Source organism: Carettochelys insculpta, chromosome 1, assembly GCF_033958435.1.
Source record: "Carettochelys insculpta isolate YL-2023 chromosome 1, ASM3395843v1, whole genome shotgun sequence".
Classification (NCBI taxonomy): domain Eukaryota; kingdom Metazoa; phylum Chordata; order Testudines; family Carettochelyidae; genus Carettochelys; species Carettochelys insculpta.
Window position 1 is genome coordinate 123,935,555 of NC_134137.1, and position 24,668 is coordinate 123,960,222.

At 42.1% G+C, this 24,668-nt stretch overlaps 1 protein-coding gene across 1 annotated transcript in view; it reads right to left on the minus strand.

Annotated features, from left to right (window-relative positions):
• The window catches only part of LOC142006585 (parapinopsin-like), a 126,380-nt gene that overhangs the window by 54,833 nt on the left and 46,879 nt on the right, over window positions 1-24,668 (minus strand). Inside the window, exon 3 of the mRNA XM_074983253.1 lies at window positions 9,494-9,819. Coding sequence (XP_074839354.1) covers window positions 9,494-9,819 — 326 coding nt within the window. The remainder of the gene's footprint in view (window positions 1-9,493; window positions 9,820-24,668) is intronic.

Below are 24,668 nucleotides of genomic sequence, written 5' to 3' on the forward strand. Positions count from 1 at the left end.
CCAAAGTCCCTTGCCACAGACTCCTTGACCATTCCAAAAAGAGAACAGTGAGCAGGGGAGACAGGTACATTGTCATATGCTGGAGATAACTTTGGTAGTAGAAAACATACCACAGGTTGCACCTCCCTGCTCTGGCACCCTCGATACCTCAGTGGTCCCGAATGAAGGATTTTGCTGGACCGTGGAGGTGTAATATGACGGGGCATCTGAGCACAGCTGTGGGAACCAATCCTGGGGATATTTGCTGATAACCAGGCCACTTACAGCCCAGGCTAGGATTTACTTCTTACTAAGACAAATCAAAACAGACACGGATGTCTGCCAGCCCCACTAGCCAACCAGAGCCACACAAACAAACCCGCAGATTCTCCAGCTACTCTGACCACTCAGACCAGCAGCCCCCTTTCCTCAGGTGGGAGGTTATTAAACCTATTTCACCAAATCCACAAAGTTCTTCCAGGCCCCAAAGGGTCCACCCACAGTCCCAGGTCAATGTTCACTCAGATCTTACCCAAAACAGCACGCTGTGCCAATCCTTTAGAATCTAAAATCTAAAGGTTTATTAAGCAAGAAAGAGGAAAATTGTTAAAGTGATATATTACATATATCAATTACAGTTATTGATGCAGGCCAGCAATGCTGTATGCTGATTTCTTGAGAGTCACATAGTTTAGTTCTTGGAGACTGGAGAACTGAAGACTGGGACCAAGATGGTCACTGCCAGAGCCATCTGATAGTTTTATATGTGGAGGGAAAAAGTCCTTTCTTCCTCCCATAGATCATGGAGCCACCTGACCACATGGGCCATTGTGGCAAACTGCCACTGGTCACTGGTTTTGCCAGCACATCCCAGTCCATCTACATGGCATGTGGAATGGATATCTAGTCATCTGATCTCAATCCCATTGCTCAGCCCAGGTCACTTGACCAGATGGGCTGCTGTGGGACTTTGCCATTGGCTGCATTCCAGATGACAAGTCCCAAATTCCTGTGATGTGTATTCGACATCTGAGTCTTTGTATAGTCCGTCATCCTGGCTGGGGAGGAGATCGCACCTCCTATTGTGTACCCTTGGCTCTAAAAGATTTCTAATACAGCTATAGAGCCAATATCTATAACTTCACATACAAATATGGCACAGATACAAGCAGCATAAATGGTTTCAGGGCATTGCCAGCTTTCATTAGACACCTCACCCAGCCCACTTGGCACAAGATTTGGTTCCACTATATATGATGGTTAGAGAAATGGCTTTACTCTTATTGTAAAAATCTAATAATGCCACAGGAGGTTAATGCTCCCCTAGTCCCTGGCCTCTCCTGCTGGCTGGATGCAGCTCCATGGTCCTGCACATGTGACTTGTTGGTGCAGCAGGCTCCCCTGCCCAGCCCTGGCTCTGCACAAGGCAGGCGGGGGACCTGCGCCTCACCCACCAAAGTTCATTACCTAATAAATAAAATTGTTGGTCTTTAAGGTGCTACAGGATTGCTTGCTTTCCCCTAAAATAGATAGTGTGACATTTACAGAATGTTTTCCAGATGCAGTGTGTCAGTTAGTGTACCAATACACAGGCATACAGAAGTTCCTATATATACACACAAAGATGCATGTACATATGTTGGCCCCCCGACTATGAAATACATTCCTACTCTGCCTCCCAGAATGTGATCACTTTCAAACAATTCTCAGGAGCCTTTTACAGCATCCTATGTCCTCTCAGCATTCCTCTAGGTTGACTCTGAATGCAAATTCCAGAACATAGCAGCATAGATTATCAATGGTCAGCACTGTGCCACGGCTACAGAGCGACTCGGATCTCTCCCGTCTTTGGGTCTCTTTGGCTATGTCTACACGAGCTCCAAAACTTTGAAAGCGGCATGATAATGAACCTAATCAAAAGATGTTAATGAGGCGCTCCATGAATATGCAGTGCCTCATTAGCATAATGGCAGCTGTGGCGCTTCGAAAGTGCTGCTTTCAATCACGCACAGCTCATCTACACGGGGTCCTTTTGAAAAGACCCTGCACACTTGGAAGTCCCCTTATTCCTGTTTGGTTATAGGAATAACCTATGTGGTTATAGGGAAAAGGGCATTTCGAAGTGTGCGGGGTCCTTTCAAAAAGGGCCCTGTGTACACAAGCTGCGCATGAACGAAAGCGGCACTTTCAAAGTGCTGTGGTCACCATTATGCTAATGAGGCACTGCGCATTCACGACAGTGCCTCATTAGCATCTTTTGATGAGGTTCATTACCATGCCCCTTTCGAAGTTCTGGGTCTAGTGTAGACATAGCTTTGGAGAGTACCCAGCTCAGGCCTTGAGCCTCTTACTTTACCGGTCTCAGCATAAAATCACGCACTTTGTCCACTCTTAGGGTATGACTATACAGCAAGGCGAAGCGCAGGGCTGGCTCCTACCAGCTGACTCAGGTTCACAGTGCTTAGGCTCCAGGGCTGCTCTATTACTGTGCAGATTTGAGCTGGAGCCTAAGCTCTGAAACTCCCACCTTCAGGGTCCTAGGGCCCAGGCTCCACCCGAGCACAAAAGTCTACAAAGAAATGAAGCAGCCCTGCAGCCTCAGCCTGATCTGGCTAGGACAGGCAAGCTGTAGGATTTTCTTTGCTGTGCAGAGATATACCCTTAGACTGGGGTCTAGGGACACTAACCTGTAAGGACCAACTGCTTATTGCTGAGCAGCTATGACTGGCATTAGTCACTATAGCACCAAGCAAAGGAGAGAAGACCACGGGGTGCCTAACAGCCTTTTTAAAATAAAATAATGTATCGTTAGTTGTAGGGACAAAGCACTAGAGAGAAAAAGCTTTAAAACGATCAGTCCATCATGCTCATCTCAGACCTAAGACCTACCCTCCATGCTGGTAATGTTGGCAGGCATAGCTTTCCCAGACACTCCTACTGTGTTTCTGAGTTTCTTCGGACTCCAGTCCCCACCCCACAACCTCCAAGGCTCCAAAGAGCACGTCTTTTTACATCCTGCCAGGGTTCTTCTGTCAGTCAGTCAGTCTTGCTGTTTTATTTTGGATTATATTCCTCCTAATTGAACCTGTTCCATTGTCTTTTTCCATAGGAAAATACAGTTTTGTCAAAATCAAAATGTATGTAAAAACAGCTCATTTCAAAATTACTCTAAAAATCAAAATAAACATTTTTCATATTATTGTTTCACATGGCAAGTTTCATTTTGTTTCTGTTTTCTAAGGAAATTCAGGTGTGACTCTTTATATTTGGGGATCTCTACTCCCCTTCCCCTGGTTACACTGGAAGAGGAAGCAGTGAAAAATGGAAAACAGAGGAAGAAAACAGGTTTCCCCCTCCTCACCTGCCCAACATAGACCTCACTTTTCCAGTGGAAAAGGGCAGAAAAAATGGAGAGAAATGGGAAGGTCTTAAAATCAAAAATGATAGAAAAAATGCTACAAAAAAAACAAACAAAAATCAAAACTAAATGAAAATTCTAATTTTTCTTGAAAAGAAATGTTGTGGGGGAGGAACTAATTTTTCCCCCCAACCTGCTCGAAAAGCAATCAGTCTGACAAGTAGCTTGTTAGTTTTGTTCATGTACCTCAATGGGACTGTTCACTTAAGATCTGTTGTACGAGAACTGCAGGCTCAGACGGCTTGTGTGATTGAACTACTGCTCAGGCTATGCCTACATTACAACACAAATTTGAATCTAAGGCACTTAGCTCGATTTTAAATTGTGACTGTTCACACATCCAATACCATTATTTCGAATTTACGAAGCACGACAGCCAATACTGGTACTCCGACAAACCGAATGGGATTAATGGGAAATTCGAATGTAAACCTTCGGATTAATGGTAGTGTGGAAACAGCTTCCATATAAACTGGTTTTATTGGCCTCCAGAGGAATCACACATATATCCCACAGTTGTCCATTCTGGCCAGCTGCCTTTCTGATGCTCTCTAGGGCTGTGTCTACACGTGCCCCAAACTTCGAAATGGCCATGCAAATAGCCATTTCGAAGTTTACTAATGAAGCGCTGACATGCATATTCAGCGCTTCATTAGCATGCGGGCGGCAGCGGCGCTTTGAAATTGACGAGCCTTGCAGCCGCGCGGCGCGTCCAGACGGGGCTCCTTTTCGAAAGGACGCCACCTTCTTCGAAGTCCCCTTATTCCCATGAGCTCACGGGAATAAGGGGACTTCGAAGTAGGTGGCATGCTTTCGAAAAGGAGCCCCGTCTGGACGCGCCGCGCGGCGGCAAGGCTCGTCAATTTCGAAGCGCCGCTGCCGCCCGCATGCTAATGAAGCGCTGAATATGCATGTCAGCGCTTCATTAGTAAACTTCGAAATGGTCATTTGCATGGCCATTTCGAAGTTTGGGGCACGTGTAGACGTAGCCTAGAAGTGCAGGTAACACAAAGCCTGCAAATATGAATGTTATCAGGAATGCAATTTCATTTTCTTTCTGACCCATTTCTCCCCCTCACCCCTGCAGCAAAGATTTTGGGGGCTGCCTGTCACTGGGGCTGGGGGAAGACCCCCCCATGGCAAAGATTTCAGGAGCTGCAATGTGGGAAGATGATATCACATACCCACAATCACTTGCAGGGCATTTTTTTCCCATACTGCACCAGAGGGAAAAAAACAGAATGCTATGGAGCAAAGGGAACTGTGGGATAGGTTCCCACAATGCACTGCTGCAACAGTCAATTTTTGGCGATTTAGTGTGGCAGCACTAACTCGAATTTGGTGGGGGGGGAGGATACTCAAATTTGAATTTATAAAACCCAGCGTTACAAATTAGAATGTCATAAATTCAAGTTTGTCTCATAGCGTAGAGGTAGCCTCACACTCCCCTTGACTATATGAAGTTTTCTAGTTACAATTTGTAAGGCATTTTTGAGCCTTGATGAGATTGTGTCTCCTGATGAAATATATCTGGAGATCAATTCCAGACAGGGTTTGTGTGGAATCTCTTTGTTAATAGATAACTCTTCTGGCTTGTCATTTGACCTTTTGTATGGTCTCTTGATATACAAGGAGGAAATATTGGAAGCTGAAGACATTTCTTATGAATTACTAATTTTCATTACTGAACACATTGTATTTCATTTGTGAGATCGCTCTGGGTCTTTCCACTGATGAGCTAAGCGTACCTCATAATCTATGATTCAGCGCTCTCAGCACTAAACCATTTGGGAGTCAGGTTTCAAAAGTATAAAACAATTCAGGTTACTTTGATATTTTTTCACACGGGTAAACAATTATTTAGAGGTATCATATCCCAAGGACCAAAACAAAAACCCACAATGCAGTTTAATAAATAAACTAATCCCTATTCCCTCTCCCTCTGCTGTATAAGGTGCAAAATGTGATCAGAATGCATGTTAATAGTGTACTTAATAATGGTAATAGTTTCTCTGCCCCCTCTCCCTTCCAACAGCTCCTCGGTCCAAGCTTCTCTACTGAATCTTGCTCAGCAACAAAGATCTTAAAGTATAAATGAAACATTCAACATCTGCACAGGGAAAAGTGGTCCTCGTAAATTCATGATATAAACTTTACACAAGCTTAACAAGAGAGTAAACAGGGACTTTGAAGAAAAGTCAGATGAAGTGTGTGTCTAGTTTAAAAGACTTAATGTACCCTTGAGAACCCTAACAGCTTCTCAAGCCATGATTTATTTTATAGCTCTCCATGTATTCTCTGCTTAAGTTCTCTGGTAATGCTCTCACAATATGGACTTTCCATATTTTTTTTTTGTTTCGCCATCACTTTCCCATGACCCTTTTGCAGCCCAACACTTATTGGGGTGAACACCTGTTTCCCCCCTGCATCCCAAAAAATTGGCAACACACAGTCAAACTAATCAATCCCAACCATCCAGGATAAATCCTCTTGCAGAAAAACCTATAATAAGGTAACATATTTGAAAAAATGCCCCAAGTCTTCTGAGACTCTTAAACCATAGGTATTCTGATAATAGATCAGTCATTTTTTAGTTAGGTGTAAAGGTATTGACTTCAAAAAGGTGCTTTTCAATATTCATACAAAATTCTACTGATATATAAATTTCTATAAGTTTATTACATTCTCTGCAAAAAAAGTTATCATTTACAACACCTATGTGTTAATAAAATTCTTCCAAAATTCTACCAATGAATTACCTGCAGATGACTATACAGTACTAATACCTTTTATCCCAGAAAATGATAATATCCTGTTATGTTGTGAAAAGGAAACGAGTAAAGCACACCCACAATTACATTCCCTAAAAATAAAACGTAGGCACCATGCCAGTCCTTGCATTATCTATTCCTATCTATTATCTATTCCTATTAAGATATTTCTTCTGCTTCAATGAATTTACATGACAAGATTAATAGCGGCATAACTCTTGTGTTCCTTATCTCAGGGCATAATATAATTTATGCATGTAATTTTATAATGTACAGACCTCTTTCATAGCTTATAAAAATGTAATAATGCATATCTTAGAAAACTTGCCAGCAGCTACAGCATAGCTATTGTGTTTATTATGATGTGCTGCAGACCTGCATTACTTCTAATATATTACTGGTATTGTTACAAAAAGACTCACAAACACGAATATGGTTCTGCTTTCTGATAATGGATGCTTTTGCTCACTTAAAATAGTAACAAAATTAATATGCATATAGTAACAAGTATTTTTCTATTACCAAAAATACTTCCTCTATTTCAGTATAGAAAAGAGCTAATTTCTCATTACCCCTCAGCTCATCTATACATTAAACCATAATGTTTCCTAGCATTCTACAGACAATAATTATATAGAGCAAGATAATGAATAGTTAGATGACATGAAGCTTGAGAAATAAACCTGTTTTCTAAGTAGCCTTTCTATAGAAAATTTTTGAAAATTATATAGAAGTTATGATAGAAACTTCTGGAAATAATGCAAATTTTCCAAAAAGTCATCTTACATAATGTGGTATATCCTACCCTTGGACATTATGAATGCAATCAGGATTTTGCTATATTAGTTTTCAGCAAAAGGAGTCTTATTTAGAAGATTTTTAAAATAGTGACAGGAAGTAAATTGGATGCTATGTCTGACAGTTCAGTGTTTATCCAATACATGGGTCTTAGTAATCAAAGCACTTCTGGATCCATAGATCTTTTATGTATTGATATCTATTGATGTGGTAATTCTGAATTAATGTGTGCTCTCCCTGCCTCTGCTGAAAAAACATGGAAGGTTCTAGTTTGACTCCTTTCCACACACATCATTTCCTATAAATCAATGGCTACAGTTACACCACCGTGCTCTGTTGACAGAAGTCACTGTTGGAAGAGATTTCCCTACAAAACTTCTGTTGATGGAGCGCAGCCACACACAAAAGCCAATCTGAAGAGAGCTCTGCTTTGTCAAGAGAGCAGCCGAACTGCCCAGTCACTCTCCAGGCAAAACAGGCACCTGGAAACACAGCAGACAGGGCTGCCCGTTGTTCTGCATGCCGTCTGTCGAGAGAAGGACCCCCCAGCAGAGCGTCCATGCAGTTTTTTTGTCGACAGAATCTGTTATCAGCAGTGTGCCAGAATGCTGCTGGAAAAAGTGCAGAGTTTTGTCAGCAAACTGTTGACAAAATGCATTTTGTGCGTGGACGTCCCAGCAGTTTTGTCAGCAAAACTTGCTAGTGTAACCGTATCCTTTGCGTCTCTAACCTAAATGCCCCAGTATTTCCAGTTATCATAGAATCAAAGGATTGGAATGGACCTCAAGAGGTCATCTACTCCAGTCCCCTGCCCTCATGGCAAGACTAAGTAGTTTCTGACTTGACCAGAAACCAATCTTTCAAAAAGCCTCAGGAGAGGCCTTACACCTTTCTCACTGCTTATTGCTCTGTTATGGTCAAATACTGATGAAAGCAAGTAGTTTTTCTATACCACATGCTGTGGAAATCCCTTTGGGTCTAAATTACAGTGTTGCTATGATTGCACCCAAGCCTTGTCCCCAGCATTCTGCCCTTTCAAGTGCTTGTTATTGCAAGTTGAGGCCAATCATGCATCCGTGAGAAAGGAATATTACTCCTATTTTAAAATAGAACTGTGAGTAAAGTGACACTGATATTTACAGCAGTACTTATAAAATGAGGCATATGACAATGGTTCTCATCTAAGGGTCTGGGCCCTGAGGGGGCAGTGAACAGATTTCAGGGAGTTAATTAAGCACGGCTGGATTAGACTCACTAGAGCCCAGGACAAAGGGCTGAAGTCCTGCTATACAGACTGCAGCCCATGGCTGAGCCTGACAACCTGGGGCTAAAGCCCCAAAGCCTGAGCAACTTAACTTTGTGCTGACCCCCACAGTGCAGGTCCCAGGCAACTGCTTTCCTTGCTGCCCTCTTACATGAGTCCTGGCTTTTATATGCAGCAAAACAGTTGCCACGGCTTAGATGGGTCATGGAGTTTTTATAGCGTGTTGTAGGGAGATCTTGTAATGGAAAAGGTTGAGAACCCTTCACACTTTATACAGGGCATTTGTCTGCTATCATGATGGGTGACAGTACCAAGGACTTGGAGAAGCAGAGCAAGAAAGCGATGCTTTTGTTATCACCACAAGAAGTATACACTCTGTTCTGGGACCTTTTATACACAGGGACAATAAGTTATTTAAAACTAATAAACTGAAGGTAAAAAATCATTCCTCAAAGATTCAGCTAAAGCAAGAACTAAGGTTTTTTATGTTTGAATGACAGCATCCACACACAGAATTAATTCATTTTAATGTCATGCCTTTAGTTAATCCATCTTAATTTTCCAGTGTCCCCATATAGACAAAACCTAAGCATTCACTCCTTTTTTCTTCATTCATCACTAAGCTGCACACCTGTCCCAATGGTATCAAACATCACCGTACCCTATCTTCTGGCCAGCTGTGTCTGAAGATAAAATTTGGAGTGCCTGATGATCCATGCTTCTCTTTAAAGTAATGAGGGGGCTGCGCATGGAGTCTTTTTATTTTAAATAAGGGGTTTTTTAACTGTCTGATAGCGCTGAAAGGTCACACTTGTCTTCACTATAATTTCACTGCCTGCAGAGGAGTTACATGTGTATTGAACTGGGATATGGTGTTTTAAGAGGCAGAGCATATTAGAATGCCATTTATGTAGCGCTGAAATGGGGAAGAAAGGTGAACTTCAAGGCCTCATTGATCTGACTGTGGAGCTCATCCAAATGCATCAGTTTAACATGTAACATTTTGCTGTTCTGTTTTGTGAACCTGAGATCCAGTATGCACTGTTGGAGGCTCCCTGGCTCCCTCAGACTTCTGTCTCAATTAGAGAAAAATAAGAAAACAGTGATGTTCATTTTCCTCCTTCATGGCTTTTTCTGCCTTTTTTCATTCTTATTAATACCGCAGCATAAGGCCATACACGTAAAAAAAAATGATGATGTTTCCTAGAGGCAATCTCTCTCAGATCATTTATACCCACCGATATTTAGCATACTGTAGCTTACCTGTTTCACAGCATAAAGGAGACGCCCGTAACAGTAGATCATAACCATTACAGGGATGACCAAGCAGAATATGAAGAGACAGACGATATAGGACACAGATTCAGCTGATTCAGAGGTCCAACGTACTGAACAGCTTGTGCCGGCTCCCTCAATCCCATAACTGCTCCAGCCAACGAGTGGTGGTACTGTCCAGATCAGGGAATAAAGCCAGGAGCCACAAACTGCTAGCAGAGCCTTCTGATAGTCAGAGCCATGTTTGTTACAGAGAGTGAGGGTAGTATAGCGTTCGTAAGACAGGATAGCCAAGGAGATTAGGGACACAATGCCTGCAACAAACCAAACAAGTTAGGGATTTAGTATCACTGTTTTGTATGGCACCAGTGTGATAGACATGACAATAACCTGGACACATCACTGAATTACATTTAAACCTTACTGAATTACCTTTACGTATTTTAGGAGCAGGTTGTATTGAAAGTGCAAATTTTTAGGTGCTGTTGAGGACTCTATAAATTACCGTGGCAGAGGGGGACCATAGTTCTCTGGGAATTAAGAGCCGTGGGAGGGTGCTAAGGCAAATTCAGTCAGGTTTCAACACCTCCAGAGAGGTGCCTCCAACTACTGAGAACCTCACACGCACTGGTTCAAACTGGATTCTCCCAAGACAATAGTGGAAAAAAAAAAGAATTTTGGTTAAATAGCCTGAGATAAAATTGACTCTGGGCCTTTTTTCTGACCCAATAAACAGACAGGCTCTTCTGTCCCTGGGGGGTGTGATCCATAGGGAGGGTTGGAAGGTTTCTAGTTCACTGAAGCTCCATAATATTTAGGAGCTAGTTCTGAGCTTAAGCTCTGATGAATTTGTGACCAAAGTACAGTTTGAAGGCCTAATCACCAGCCTGAGCCCTTGCTGGAGTCTTGGAATGGTGCTTAATTAACTGATTAGCATGCGTGGAGGTTCTTTCATTGTTTTTAATACATTTTCTTGGCATGATTTCACTTTATCAATGAATGCTTATAAAGCTTATAAGTATGCTAGCTTATAAAGGACCATTTGATAACTGTAGCAAGTACAGTATTGCCATCTCTGAGGAGGAAAGTGAAGCAGATCTGCTTTGATAGTCTATCTTTTGCTGGGTAGGTCACAATATAATCAGGGAACTGTGCAGCCTGGAAATACCTCACTCAGAAGAGGAAGAGATACAAACCTCTGCCAAAGAAAGCTCCAGAGCTGGAAGCCTGCCCACTGGGCATCTTTCAAGGACTATAAATGAGGGGGAGAATACAGGTGTAGGTGGATTGGACAACGATTGGCAGCAGAAAACTAAATACCCTCTTCTGCATTATTAGACCATCTGATGTATTGGTGGAAATGCCCTTTGTTAATCTGCATTGAAATCCACACTGGAGCCAGTAGCTCTATACAGCATGTCAAATTCTTCCTGACTAATCTGTTCTTTAAAGACACTCCTCGTTTAGAACTATTAATATTCAAGATAAGTCTCTGAAACCCTAAACATTTTAGTGTTTCCCAATAGAAAAAAATATTTTCTACATGAAGCAATTAATATTTTGAAAATATTGCCTTTCTAAGGTGTATTACTTCAAGATCCAGAGCATTTTTAAATAGCAAACTGCCAGTCAGTAATGCAAACAGCATAAATTGTGGACTGGAAGAGCTGGAGGTGTAAAAATTTCTGCTATCACTCCAGTAGGAATTATATTTTCTTCCTATTGTGAGAGACTGGTTGTCCTTGTCTTGCACCTTCTGTAGTTGTTTCACCTCTGTGCAAAGCTAGAGGAAAGTAGGTAACCGCGGCACCCCTGCTGCCATTCTGATTTGGTAACATTTTGCACTCAAGCTGCACAGGCATATATGACTATGTAGGAAGGCAACAAGAAATCCTGTGGCACCTTCTAGACTAACAGATATTTTGGAGCATAAGCTTTCATGGGCAAAGACCCACTTCATCAGACTCATGCATCCGACGAAGCAGGTCTTTGCCCATGAAAGCTTATGCTCCAAAATATCTGTTAGTCTAGAAGGTGCCACAGGACTTCTTGCTGTTTTTGAACATACAGACTAACATGGCTACCCTTCTGATATACGTAGAAAGGAAGACAGTGGAAAGTCAGGCCAACAGTATACGTACACCCACAAATGAAAATTGTCATAGCTACACTGACTTCATTTGAGCTACAACAATTTACATAATTTGAGGGTCTGAGCTACAGATTTTAAAGCCTGAGACTAGGGCTACACTGTAGCCCTATCTCGAAATAACTTACACTACTTGCATAGTTTCAAGCTAACCGATTTCAAACTCAGTGCCAGCTACACAGCACTGAAGTTTTAAATAAGTGTCTATTTCAAAGTTCCTCCTATCTCTCTCACAATAACAGTGGTGGGAGCAAAATACTGTGCTTGAAATAGCGCTGCTATTTCAAGTATGGTGTTTGGCCATAGAGTTTCTATTCTGGGATACAACTGTATCCCAAAATAGAAACCCCAGTGTAGCCTTAGCCTTCAGTAACTACTGTGGTCTATCAGTATAGCGTAGGCCGTAGAATTTCAGCATGGGAATTCCTATGTCAAGCCCATATCTTATCAGAGAAAGACATCACATCTTGATTTAAAGACTCCAGATAGAGAATCTACCACACCTCTTGATGTTGCCAATTATACTTACTATTAAAAATTGGAACCATATTTCTAGCTCATATTTATTTAGCTTCAGCTTTTAGTAATGTACTTTCAGAAATCTTTTTTCCTGTGCCATTACTTATATACTCTGGTAAAGACAACTCTTATCCTGAACTAAACTACGTATCTTTCCCAGTAAAACAAGTTTTCCAGATCTCAGATAATTCTTTTAGATCTCTTTTGAATTCTAAAATGCTGTTATCCCTTTTCCTTTCTTTAAGTTAAATTATCTTGATGTTCCTGATAAATGTTACAGCTTAGTTAGCATAAATTGATATTGTACATGAAAATATTTTGTTGTAGATTCTTACATACGCTAGCCTGTCACAGCCATAACTGCTTGAGTTATTGTTTAGCCATGTTGATCCTGCTCTATGAGACAGTCAAGATGGGTCAAGTATTATCTTTTACTGGAGCTATTCTTTAAGGCTGTCTGGTGCACAAGATTCTCCATCAGCTGAAGTTGTGCAAATAAAAAAATATTACCTCATCTACCTTGTGTTACTAGCACCTCAAAGTGCTTGATGCAGTACTATTGGCTACGTGTTAAAACACACTTACCAACCTTTCTATATTTTCCCTACACACATAAAGGGAGAGTGAAGCGACTTATGCGCCTCATGCTTTTTACTCTCTCCACATTTTGGTATGTGACAAGGGACCTAGGAGGACTTCATGTTCATTTCCTGATTGTCTGGGTAGTATCAAAGCCACATGAAAGCAATGAAGATTGGAGGGAACCACTGTGAAGTCTTTGATAAAGATATTGCACTTTCATGCAATTTCCTTCTGAAATTAAAATACATTTCATTGAAATTAAAAAAAATTTTCTGAACACTACCAGTCAAGCTATAAATGTGTGCTTAGTACAAATAATTAAATTACCTGGCTTTTTCTAATACTTACATCAAATATTTTCAGTTTAATTATCCCTTGCTAATTTACAAGATATTGCAAAAGAACAGACTAATTAATTTGGATTAATTAAGAAATGACCCAAAACTTTGTCCAAAGCATTAATAAAAGTTCATTAAAAGTTTAGTAGATTTTTTTTTCACATCTTTATTTCCCCCTAACTTGTTTTCACTTTTTTATGCCTCTTTACTTCTCAGCCTTCAGCAACGGAAATGCTGAAATATTGGGAGGGATAGTACAAGATTTATAGCCCGGCTCTGCAACTCCAAGAGGTATGAATGACTTAACCTCACAGCAACCTCAGCATCAGAATAAAAATAAGCATGTTCGGATCTACCAATTACGAGCTCTATTTGTGCTGCCTTTCTGAACTAAGGCATTCATTATGAACTGCAATTTTTATTAGCAACAAGACGTGGCCAGTAATGAACAAAAAAACTAATTAATAAATTGCAAGCTTTTCTATGCCCATCCTGCTACAAACTTGACTTGAACATATTGTATTCTTCCTTGATATATTCTACATAGGCCTCATTAATGCTAATAGAGATTGTATATTTATCAACAGATTACCCCCATAAGAAAGTTGTATGAAATTAATTAAATCTGTTTCTTGTATAGACAAGACCTCTCTATTCATTTGCATATTCAGCTCTTGTTAGTTGCTGACTGCACATTATGGACTATTCCCATTTGTGCCTGATAAATTTCCAAGAGGATGAAAAGAAGTGAATGAGTTTTTAGGAGGACTTTAGAGAGGGTGTGTGAGAGGCCTGCTTTCCAGCTACAATTCAAATCTCAAAACTATGATGGGCATCAGTTGACTAGTGTTTGGGACTTCCCATAGGCACGCCATGTTTTCATTCTTGCCTGAAGCCAGAAAGGGTTTCCTGAGTATGAGCTGGTCACTGAATTAGAAGAGACAACTTATGGATAAGAGGGATAAGTACAGATGCTACAGAGCATCAGATAGACTGAGGAGATATTGGACAATCACATTTGGGAAGAACCTCAGATTCAAGGAAGAAAGAGAGGAAGGAAAAATCAGAACTGAGGCCCTGCAGTTCGTAACTAGAGTTGGTTGAAATGTGAGAAATTGTAACTTTTCAAAAATTGTTTTCATTCTGAATCTGAGCACAAACACACTTTCAAAATTCCTGTAAAGTGGAAGTTCTGAAAATTATTTAGGAAATTTCTGTTTCAATTTTTTTTTAAAGTTTATATTAGTTTATTGTATTACTTGCCATTAGTAGTGCATTGTGAAAGCTAATAGACCAGAAAGCTGGTAGGCCAGAAAGCTAGCTTGGTGAGAGAGGCAACACCAGGTAAAGGAACCTCAGGGCTGCAAGGAACAGCTGATCTGGGGAAGCAGCCAAGGAGGGGCTTCTACAAATCAATTAGAGCCAGCTGAGCCCACTTGAGGATGTCCTAGGACAGTTCAAAAGGCCTCCCTGGGACCAGGGGAAGAGGAGGTTGGAGTGGTGAGAACAGAGAAGGATGGAGTGAGTTAGAGAGCAGAGGAAGAACTTCAGAGATAGCAGAGGAAGGGAAGAGTCCCTAACAAGGAGAGTTTGAGACCTCCCTCTCCCCAGGCAACCAGGGCAGGGTGGGGGCCTACCCCTCAGCCCTTTCAGTCCCTTCAGCCCAAGAACCATGGGGCAAACTGCAGTGAGAGTATGTGGGGCACAGGCTATCTATGGGACATTTGAGTAGGACATTGAATAGGTCTGGAACCCAGGAACGAGGCTGACTCTACCACAGCATAATATGGCTTAAGATAATGGTTGAAACATTCAATTTTATTTTTAAAATCATTAAGGGCAGCTGCTGCATGTGATCATATGATTAGATTACAAACCAATAAAATACCTCTATGGTGCTATGAAAGGGCCAGCTTCGCAAAGATGAAAAAAGTTATGAACCAAATCAGTTGGGAGCATTTTTAAATAAAAAAACATGAATGATAAATGAGAACTACCTGAGAACACTTTACTAGATGATAAAAAGCCACAGATAAGAGAAAGGACCACACTGGTTTAAAAACAAATGAACGAACCTGGCTCAGAAGTGTAAGCAGCTACAGGATAGTACTAAAAACACAAACACTATAACACTGGAGGAAGAAAGGGGAAGTTGATATTAATAAATAAAAATTGGTAATGGTGGAAAATAAGGCAAACCAAAGGATATACGGAACAACCTATGACCATCAAGTTAAATAAATATCAGCTTAAGGACTGAAAGGAATCCTAACAACGCTACAGGTCCATTACTGGGTGAAAATGGTAGAAATGTCAATAATGTAGAAAAGACAGAAGTTTTCAATAAATACTTCTATTCAGTATTTAGGTAAAAAGCAGTGAGATCATATAACGATGGGATACTGTCCATTCCTACAGTAACTTAGGAGGTCGGTAAACAACAGCGACTAAATCTAGACATATTTAAATCAGCAGATCTGGATAACTTATGTTTAAAAGAGCTGGCTGAAGAGCTTTGTGGACTACTAAAGGTGATTTGCAGTAAAGCTTGTAATGCTGGTAAAATTCCAGAGGACTTGGAGAAAGCTACTGTGACACCATTCAAAAAAAGTCAAATGGCAATGACGTAGGCTTGTCAGCCTTACATCACTCTGGGGATGAAACAATGGAGCAGCTGATATGGGACTCAATGAAGAATTAAAAGCAAGGTAATACAATTAATGTCAGTCAACCTAGCGTTAGGGCAAATAAATCTTGAAAAATTCATCTCATCTCTCTTTGGATTAGATTACAAGTCTGGTATTGGCCTTAGCTCAGGGAAGTTCTAAGTGGTCAGTGCTATTACACAGGAGCCAGACTACGTGAATGCAGTGGTGCCTTCTGGCTTTATGGTGTACGAATGAATCTGAGACAGGGTTGGGTCTATTTGATGAAAGATCCAGGACCTGATGCAAAGCCCACTGAAGTCAGTAAAAAGACCATCACTGACACCAGTAAGATTAAGGTCATTGCTTTGTCTGACGTAAAGTGTGTGTGTGTGTGTGTGTGTGTGTGTGTGTGTGTGTGCGGTGGGAGGGGTGGGGTTAGCCAGTCATGTATGTTGTAAGTTTGTCTGACCAAAAGACTGTAGGAGGTAAAAGCTGTTATCTGCCATGCCCATATTATGCCTGGGTCTGGAGGTTTGGTTGTTATACCTTGACAGTACATCAAGGTAGTCTAATGCAAGAGGTGCCTGGGCTCAATCCATTTTTTTACAACTGTAGCTGATGCTGCAAATCCCAAGGTACACATCTTATAGAGCTGGAGGGGACCTTAGGAGGTCATTGAGTCCAGTCCCCTTCCCTCTTGGCAGGGCCACACACCATCCCTAACAGATTTTTTTTTCTTTTTTAAATCTACTGGCCCTAGACTGCTAAACAGCCTCCTCAAGGATTGAGCGCACAACTGCAGGTTTAGAAGGTCAATGCTCAAACCACTGAGCTATCCCCCCCTATAAACAGCTGAGCCTACAGGTTGTTGGGGCTCAGCTGTGGCGCAAATTAAGGACTGATGTAGACTGATTTCAGTTCACCAGGGCAAAAACCATACCTCCTTTTGTATCTTTTATAGCACTAAGCACCCAGTAGTGGTTGATCCTTCAACCCCTGCTCTCACTGAATAGCACTTACTCATGTCACTATCCCATTAAATTCACCTACTGAGAGGAGATGTGGGAGAATTGGACCCATGCTATTAGCAAACAGTTGCTACTTGAAGCACATGCATTTTTATATACTGGCCCTAAAGTTGATGACATCTTTTCAATGCAGGCATTTTTCGGAACATATTGCTCATACTGCCTTTGTAAGACCTACAGAACATGACATAAATGGAAAAAGACCTTTTAATGAGTGCATTAGCTGTTGCACATGCCTGTAATCTTATCTTAGTGAGGGTAACCTATGAATACACTGAAGAAAAAATGCAGGTGAATAGGATAGTTGGTAACTGAAGTAAACCTACATTAAAATAATTAGTGCCTGTTATTACACTTACATCTAACACTTGTGTGACAGAGCTAGTCTAAATAGGACTCAAGCATTTTTTTGGCTCCCATATCCTGAAAATCTGCTCATAGGTCAAAGTGGCACGTGCTAGGACAGGGGTCGGCAGCCCGTGGCTCCAGAGCTGCATAAGGCTCCTTAAGGAGCTACTTGCAGCTCCGAGAGCTGCCACCACTGACTCCTCTTATGGCTCTGGAGTTTAATAATTTAAAATTAGATTTTAAATTAAATTAGAATTTAAAAATAAATTCTCTTTAAGTGGCCGCAGTCAGGGGCGGCAGGGCAGGGAGTCCAAAAGTGAAAGCCGGCCAGGCAGGGAGCTGCCCCACATGGATAGAAGTCAGCTGTCAGGAGAGCTGGGGGGGAGACGGCCAAGGCTGCCTCTGCTGGAGCCACACAGCCTTGCAGCCTGCTGAGAAAGAGGAGGTGGCGGCAGTGGCAGTGGCAGGGAGCAGCGAGGGAAGGCCGCAGCTGTGGCAGAACTGTGCACTTAAATGAGTAATTCTGGAAGCTGGGGGTGGGGGAGGGAGGTTGGAGCTCAGAGGGATTAAGCCTGGGGTTATAGCAGGGAGGTTGGGACTCAGAGGAGCTAAGCCTGGGGGTGGAGGGGTTTGTGAAATGGGGGTAAAGCCTGGAGATTGGAGGTGGATTTGGTGGCTGAGGCACGTAAAGCCTGGAGATGGGGGTAAGAACTTCCTAACTGGTAAGAATAATTGTGTGCACGCCTGTGCTGTTAACATAGGAGTGATAAAAAACACACTTTGACGTTGTTTATTAAGGACTGTCTCCTATTCACATGCACTGCGGCTCTTGAAGGATTGATTTTGTAACTGAATTTGAAAAAATGGCTCTTCTTGCAATTTCAGCTGCAGGTCTAGGACTTCTGCTTCAGCTACTTGTGCAGTGTGACCACAGCTGAAAGTTGCTTGCAATAAAAGTACTATTTTTTCTAGTATATACAAGGCTTTAGAAAAACCTGTGTACACAATATTGAGACAGGATGAAGAGCAGGGAGGAGGGGAAGACCGGAACTCATCTCAAAAGCTTCAGGAGTACATAGTGAGACTGTGCAGGCAATAAGAATAGGCCTTAGACAAGGAGCAGAGAATATCTGCACTAATACATAAGAACAGCCATACTAGATCAGGTGAAAGGTCCATCTAGCCCAGTATGTTACCCATTCTCAGCTTCTGGCAAACGGAGGCTATGGACAGTATTGATGCCGATCCTGGCTAATAGCTATTGATAGTCCTTTATTTCAGGAATTTATCTAGCTCCTTTTTGAAGGCTGTTATAGTCCTGGCTTTCAAAACAGCCTTTGGCTAAGAGTTCCACAGGTTAACTGTGCATTGGGTGGAAAAAATACTTCCAAGCATTTGGTTTTATAGTTGATGTCTATTAATTTCACATGGTGAACCCTAGTTCTTCTGTTATGAAAAAAAGTAAATAGCACTTCCTTATTTACTTTCTCCAACCCCACCATTACATGTATAAACCTCTGTCATATTCCCCCACACCCTTCCCCAGCCATCTCCTTTGCAAGTTGGAAAGTCCCAGTTTTATTAATCTCTCACCCTAGGGAAGTGCTCCATACCCCTAATAATTTTTTGTCCTTCTCTGTACCTTTTCCAATTCCAGTAGCTCTTGTTTGAGATGAGGCAACCATACGTGCACATAATAGTCAAGATGTGGGCATACCATGGATATATAGGAAGCCAATATATTTTCTGTCGCACTATCCCTTTCCTAACATTCTGTTAGCTTTTTTGACTGATGCTGCACACTGAAGCTATGTCTAGATGGCAGACTTCTTCTGAGAGACTTCTGGTCTCTCGGAAGAGGTCGTCTGTATCCAAATAATGTGGCTGCTTTTCTGAGACCACTCTTGGAAAAGCGGATGCATTCTGCCAACATCCCGGTATACCTCGTGCCATGAGACAGAAAGGATGTACTGGCTGCGGGGCTCTTCCCAACATTTGGCCCTGTGTGGATCGGCCAAATGTCAAGAAAGCCTCTCCCAGCAGAACGGTCTGCAAAAGATACACAAATTGCACACCACAATTGCGTGCACACCATAATTTGTGTATCTTTTGCTGACAGTTCCCCGCCGTCTAGACACCGCCTGAGTGGATGATTTGAGAGAACTATCTTGTACTACTCCAAGATCTTTTTCTTGAGTACTAACAGCTAATTTAGACCTCATCATTTTATATATAGTTGAGATTATGTTTTAAAATTTTCATTACTTTGCACGTACCTATATCACAGAAATCTATTGTTAAAAGAGCATAATTAAGTTTGCAAAGTCTAAAAAAATTCCTCAGAAATGCCAGGATTAAGGTTGCCTGTGATAACATAATTAAAGATTATTAGAGTGCATATAAACAAATAAGCACTGTATGGGCAGCCTCAAATCTGGCATTTTCTAACCTTTCAGTGTTTGGCTTTGAAGCTTAATAAAGCTATTTTAATGTAGATTTACATGTGGTATTATTTATTCCCCATATCATGGTTGTTTCCAGAGATTCTAATCAGCATCAGGACACCACTGTACTAGCACACAGGGAGTGGCAGATCCTGCTCCCACATTGCTTAGCCTCAGTCTACACTAATTACCAAAAAAATGGTAATTTTCAGACAGGTATACATACAGTATTATTCATAGACTCTGCTGAGCGCATTTTATTTTTTCTCACATAGATACATATCCTTGTCTTGGCTATTGTTTTCCAAAAGCTAGCTTACTTGTACATGCACTGGTCACACTGCTATTCAAAAGTGAGCTGACTGCAATCACGGTTTTGTTAGCTAGTGCAGAAGTTTGATCAGCCTGGGTGTAGGTTCTAATTGGACAGCTGGCTTTCATAACGCTGTCCTATATACCCTGAAAAGCACCTACAAATAGAACAAGCAGGTCTCAGACAGAACTCCCTAATCCCCATTTCTCAGTATAACAAACAAGCATTGGACAGAATTATCTCTAAATGAAAGGTCAAGCCAGGGGGAAAGCAACTTAAATTTCTCACAGCTACAGTCATATCTCAACCCCTGCCTTCCTGGGGTGAGGTCGTACAGGGCAAGGGGCTGGGCTGGAGGAGTTACAGTATGACAGTACCTATAAGAAATTTACGTGCTGTGTGGAGTGTTGGGGGCTCGGGGCAGGGGCTTGGAGAGTGTGTGGATGTGGGGGACTCCAGGCAGGGGTAGTGGATGTGGGGGAAATGCAGGCGATAGGTCAGGGGTTGGGGTGTACATAGGAGGGAGTGCAGAGAAAAGGCAGGGGGGCCCTCAGGGCTGAGACAGTCTCAGTTGGTGACACTGCCCTGCACTGTTCCTGTTCCCCACCAAATGGAAGCTATGAAGGCAGCAGCCTCCAGTGTGGGAAGTAGGAGTGCAGCAGACCCGGACTCTCAGCCTCATCTCGGGGTGGGGGGATGAACAGAGATAAAGGGGCTGGCTCAAAGCTCCATCCCCAGTCAGTCACTTTCTTACTGGTGTGCTGGGCTTACTAGCACCTTTTGGCATCAAGCACTGGCATAGAAGCCCAATAGCTACATCGTGTCTTGGGCACAGGGAGTGTCCTATGTGATGATTAGTTGCAGGGAACAGATGTAAGAAATTCAAGTTAATATCACAAACTAAGATATTCATCCATTTACAGAACTATTCTTGAGTCTGATTTGGACTATTCTCTGAGACTTAATTATACATTATAGGTAAGAAGGGCACACAACTAGTTAAATGACTAGGCTCAAACATTAGTTATCAATGATTTGCCATCAAACCAACAGGATGTATCTAGTGGAGTCCTGCAACTGGTATTATTCAGTATTTTCTTTGACGACTTGGATAATGGGAGAAGAACATCCTTCAGAAGTGTGCAGATGACACCAAGCTTGGAAGGGTTGCAAGCACCTTAGAAGACAGGATGAGAACTGAAAATGACTTTGACACACTGGAAAACTGGGTCTGAAATTAACGAGATGATGTTCAATATAGAGGAAGTTCTTCACTTAGGAAGGGGAAAAAATCATATGCACAACAATAAATGGGGAATAAATGGTTAAGTGGTAGTATTGCTGAAAAGGACGTGGGGGTTATAGCAGATGACATATTGAATATGACCCAACAATGTGATCCAGTTGCAAAAAAGGCTAATATACTGCCGGGCTATATAAATAGGACAATATGTAAGACATGGGAAGTAATTAACACTCTGCTTGGCATTGACGAAGCCTCAACAGAAATCCTGTGTCCAATGCTGGGTGCCATGCTTTAGGAAAGATGTAGAAAAACCAGAAAGAGTCCAGAAGAGAATAACACGACTGATCGATAACTGATGACGACCTATGAGCAACAGTTAAAAAAAAAAGCACAACTGGTCATGTTTAGTCCTGAGAAATAAGACTGAGGAAGGGATCTGATAAGACTTCAAATATGTAAAGAGCTATAGAAAAGAATATGGTGATCAATTGTTCTCCACGTCCACTGAAGGCTGAAGTGGTTGTAAGGGGCTTAATCTGCAGCAAGCAAGGTTCAAGACAGATATTAAAGCAAACTTTCTAACTGAAAAGAACAATCTGCAATAGGCTTCCAAGGGGAGTTGTGGAATCTCCATTGTTTCTAAGAATAGGCTAAACAAACCCTTTTCAGTAAAGGTCTGGGTTTCCTTGGTCCAGCCTCAGCACAGGGGGCTGAACTGATGACTTCCAGGTCCTTCCACTACTACTTTCTATGATCTATTATCGCTGCTCAAAATATATATTTATTCCCAGAAAAGGTGCAGTAGACAGTAGTGTGCTAGTGGAGGGGAACAGCACACCACCAGGCTTTTGAGACGCCGGGTTGAGCCTTACACTTTGATTTTCCTTTTGCCATTCAGATTTGCTCACTCTATGAGCTGACTGCAATTTGGATGCAGATGGCTGCATCTTCTTGGGATTATGAAGAGTAGTCACAGCCCAAATCTCCAACATATATTTGATATGGAATTAGGCTGCCAACTGATGTATATCCTCTTTCCTCAAACCTCCCTGATTCTGACTGGACTCCTGCAGCACAGGGCAGAGTTCTGTGACACCTGGCTTTAGCCTCCTACATAGTCTTGGTATGAATGTACAATAAAAATGAAGGGAAGTCCCAGATGAGCTGAGAAAGGAGGTGTCCAGAGGCTCCCTCTTCTGTGTGCCCAAATGGTCTGTGGCCAGCATGCTGTTTTAAAACAAATAAACAAACAAACACACACACACACTGGTGCTGGGCCTGGAGCCTGGCAGGAGAGTGAGCATCAAGGCCAGGAATCAGCTGTCAGCTGGCAGTCCTGGGTCCTGTCCATACCACTGCTCCCCAGTGCCAGGAAGGGGCCACCAGACTCTCTGACCTACTTTCATCGATCTAAATTTGTGGATTACCTCAGGCCATTCCAGACGCTCTCAAGCCATGGCTAAGGGCTGGTTCTGCTTCAGGAGGAATGAAGGTTTGACTGATTGTGGAGCTTTTTGTATACTTTGTACAGGGTTACCATATTCCACCTTTCAAAAAAGAGGATACCCAACCAGTCTCTACCAACTCACATTGTATTAATGTACTATATACCCTATAACACATTAATAAAACGTGTTGGTGGATACTGATCCACACCCTTTCAGGGGTGACCACTTTTTTATACAGTAACCCTAACTTTGTAACAGAGGAAAACAGTCTTTACTTTTAACCCCGTGTGATCGATAATAATGCTGAGTTTTAGGCCTTCACTGGGCCTTCTAGAGTGCTCTAATTTGTGTGGAGGTTCTGCCTTAAACCAGAAAATCTCAACATTGTATGACAGGTTAATAGGACTGTTGACTGATTTTGTGGAAATTAGGGGCACAATGCGTTCATTAGTTAAGAGCAAGCAACTGATTGACGGTGAAGATGGCAGGTTGCTTTCGAAGGGCTACTACATCCTATCAGTACTAGGCCTTTTAGCACTCATGTACTATGGTTGTGTGCTGACTCCCTTTGCACTGGGAGATGTTCCCTTCTCAAAAAGAACACGTTCAGGTCAGTCTAGGTCCTCAGTTTAACTAGTCTGCAGAGAGCTGGCTTGTCACATGGTGCTGAGTCTCCTCATTTTCATCTAATAAATTGCATTAAGAGAAAGCCAAAATTCCCTAATATTACTTATTAATATTACCTGAACTACTGCTTCATTAGCCAGAATGTGATCATGATTGGAAGGGGATGTTCTTGGTACTTGTGTGATTGCGGAATGAGGGATGGAATATAAAACTAGGGGAGTGGGAAAAGAGGATGATCCAGGTGATCCCATTTCGGAGGAAAGAAGGTCTGTATGGTATAAGACTACTCCGTAATGAGTAATTCATAACTACCACCACCTCCAGTCTAGGTGCTTGGTCATTTAGTTGAGAGTTCCAAAATAAAATGGTTACTAGCCTTTCCGTAAATGTTGTCCTTCAGGATTAGTTGACGTGTCCATTTCAATGTAGGGATGCGTGCCCTGAGCACCGTTGCTGAAAATGTTTCTCCTAGTGGGATTCACTGTGTTGGTGCCAGCACTGTCTGGTAGTGCATACTCACAGCACTGGTATAATGGCCCCTGCCTACCTTGCTTCTCTTCACTTTCATCTTACTGACCACTGTTGAAAAGGGGTCCGAAGGTGGGTTTTGGAACAGACATGTGCAACACATCTTGAAGAAAAAAACATTTATGGAAAGATTAATAACCATTTTTTCTTCTTTGAGTACTTGTACTTGTCCATTCCAATGTATGTGACTCCCAAGCAGCTGTAGATGATGTGGGTTTGTAGCTCAAAAACAGATGAATGAAAGACAGCATGAGCATGGCATGGTGTGTTGTGAACTGAGGAATGGGCTGCTGCTCTGCAGGTGTTCTGAATCAGAATTTGTGCTAGGAAAGCATTGGAGGAGGCTTGAAACCTTGTGGAATCAGATATTCAGTTGGCCAAGGGTGAGATGGTTGCAAGTTCATAACACACCTGGACGCAAGAAGTAACCACGATGAGATTCTGTGTGAAGAGATGGGGAGATGCTTCATTCTTTCTGCTCTCAGTATGGAACAGCTGAGTAGATCTGTGGAATGATTTCATCCATTGGATATAGAAAGCCAGGGCCCCCGAACAGTGCATTATATAGGCTGGAGAAGACAGTGCCTCCCCAGACAGCCCAGTGCGTTTCCCCACACCCCAAAACTGCCTCTCTGCTTGTCCTTCCCCCTTGGGCCCAGCCCATCAGGCTACTCCTCTTTAGGGAGGCATTCTGTGGCTAGAGTTCGGGCAGCCATGATGTGGGTTGGTTAGGCCTGCCCAGCACAGGTTTCCCTGTAAACTGAGTACTTGGGGAACCATCCAGGAGATATGCAAATGCTTCCCAGCTGAATAGCAGAGCCTCCACAATTGGCAGCATTTGTTGCTACTGGTGGTGCAAATCCACAAATGCACTGATGTACGTTTTTTTTTCTGAAAATAAATATGTTAAAAATTAGACAGAAAAAGTTACAGAGAACAGTACTG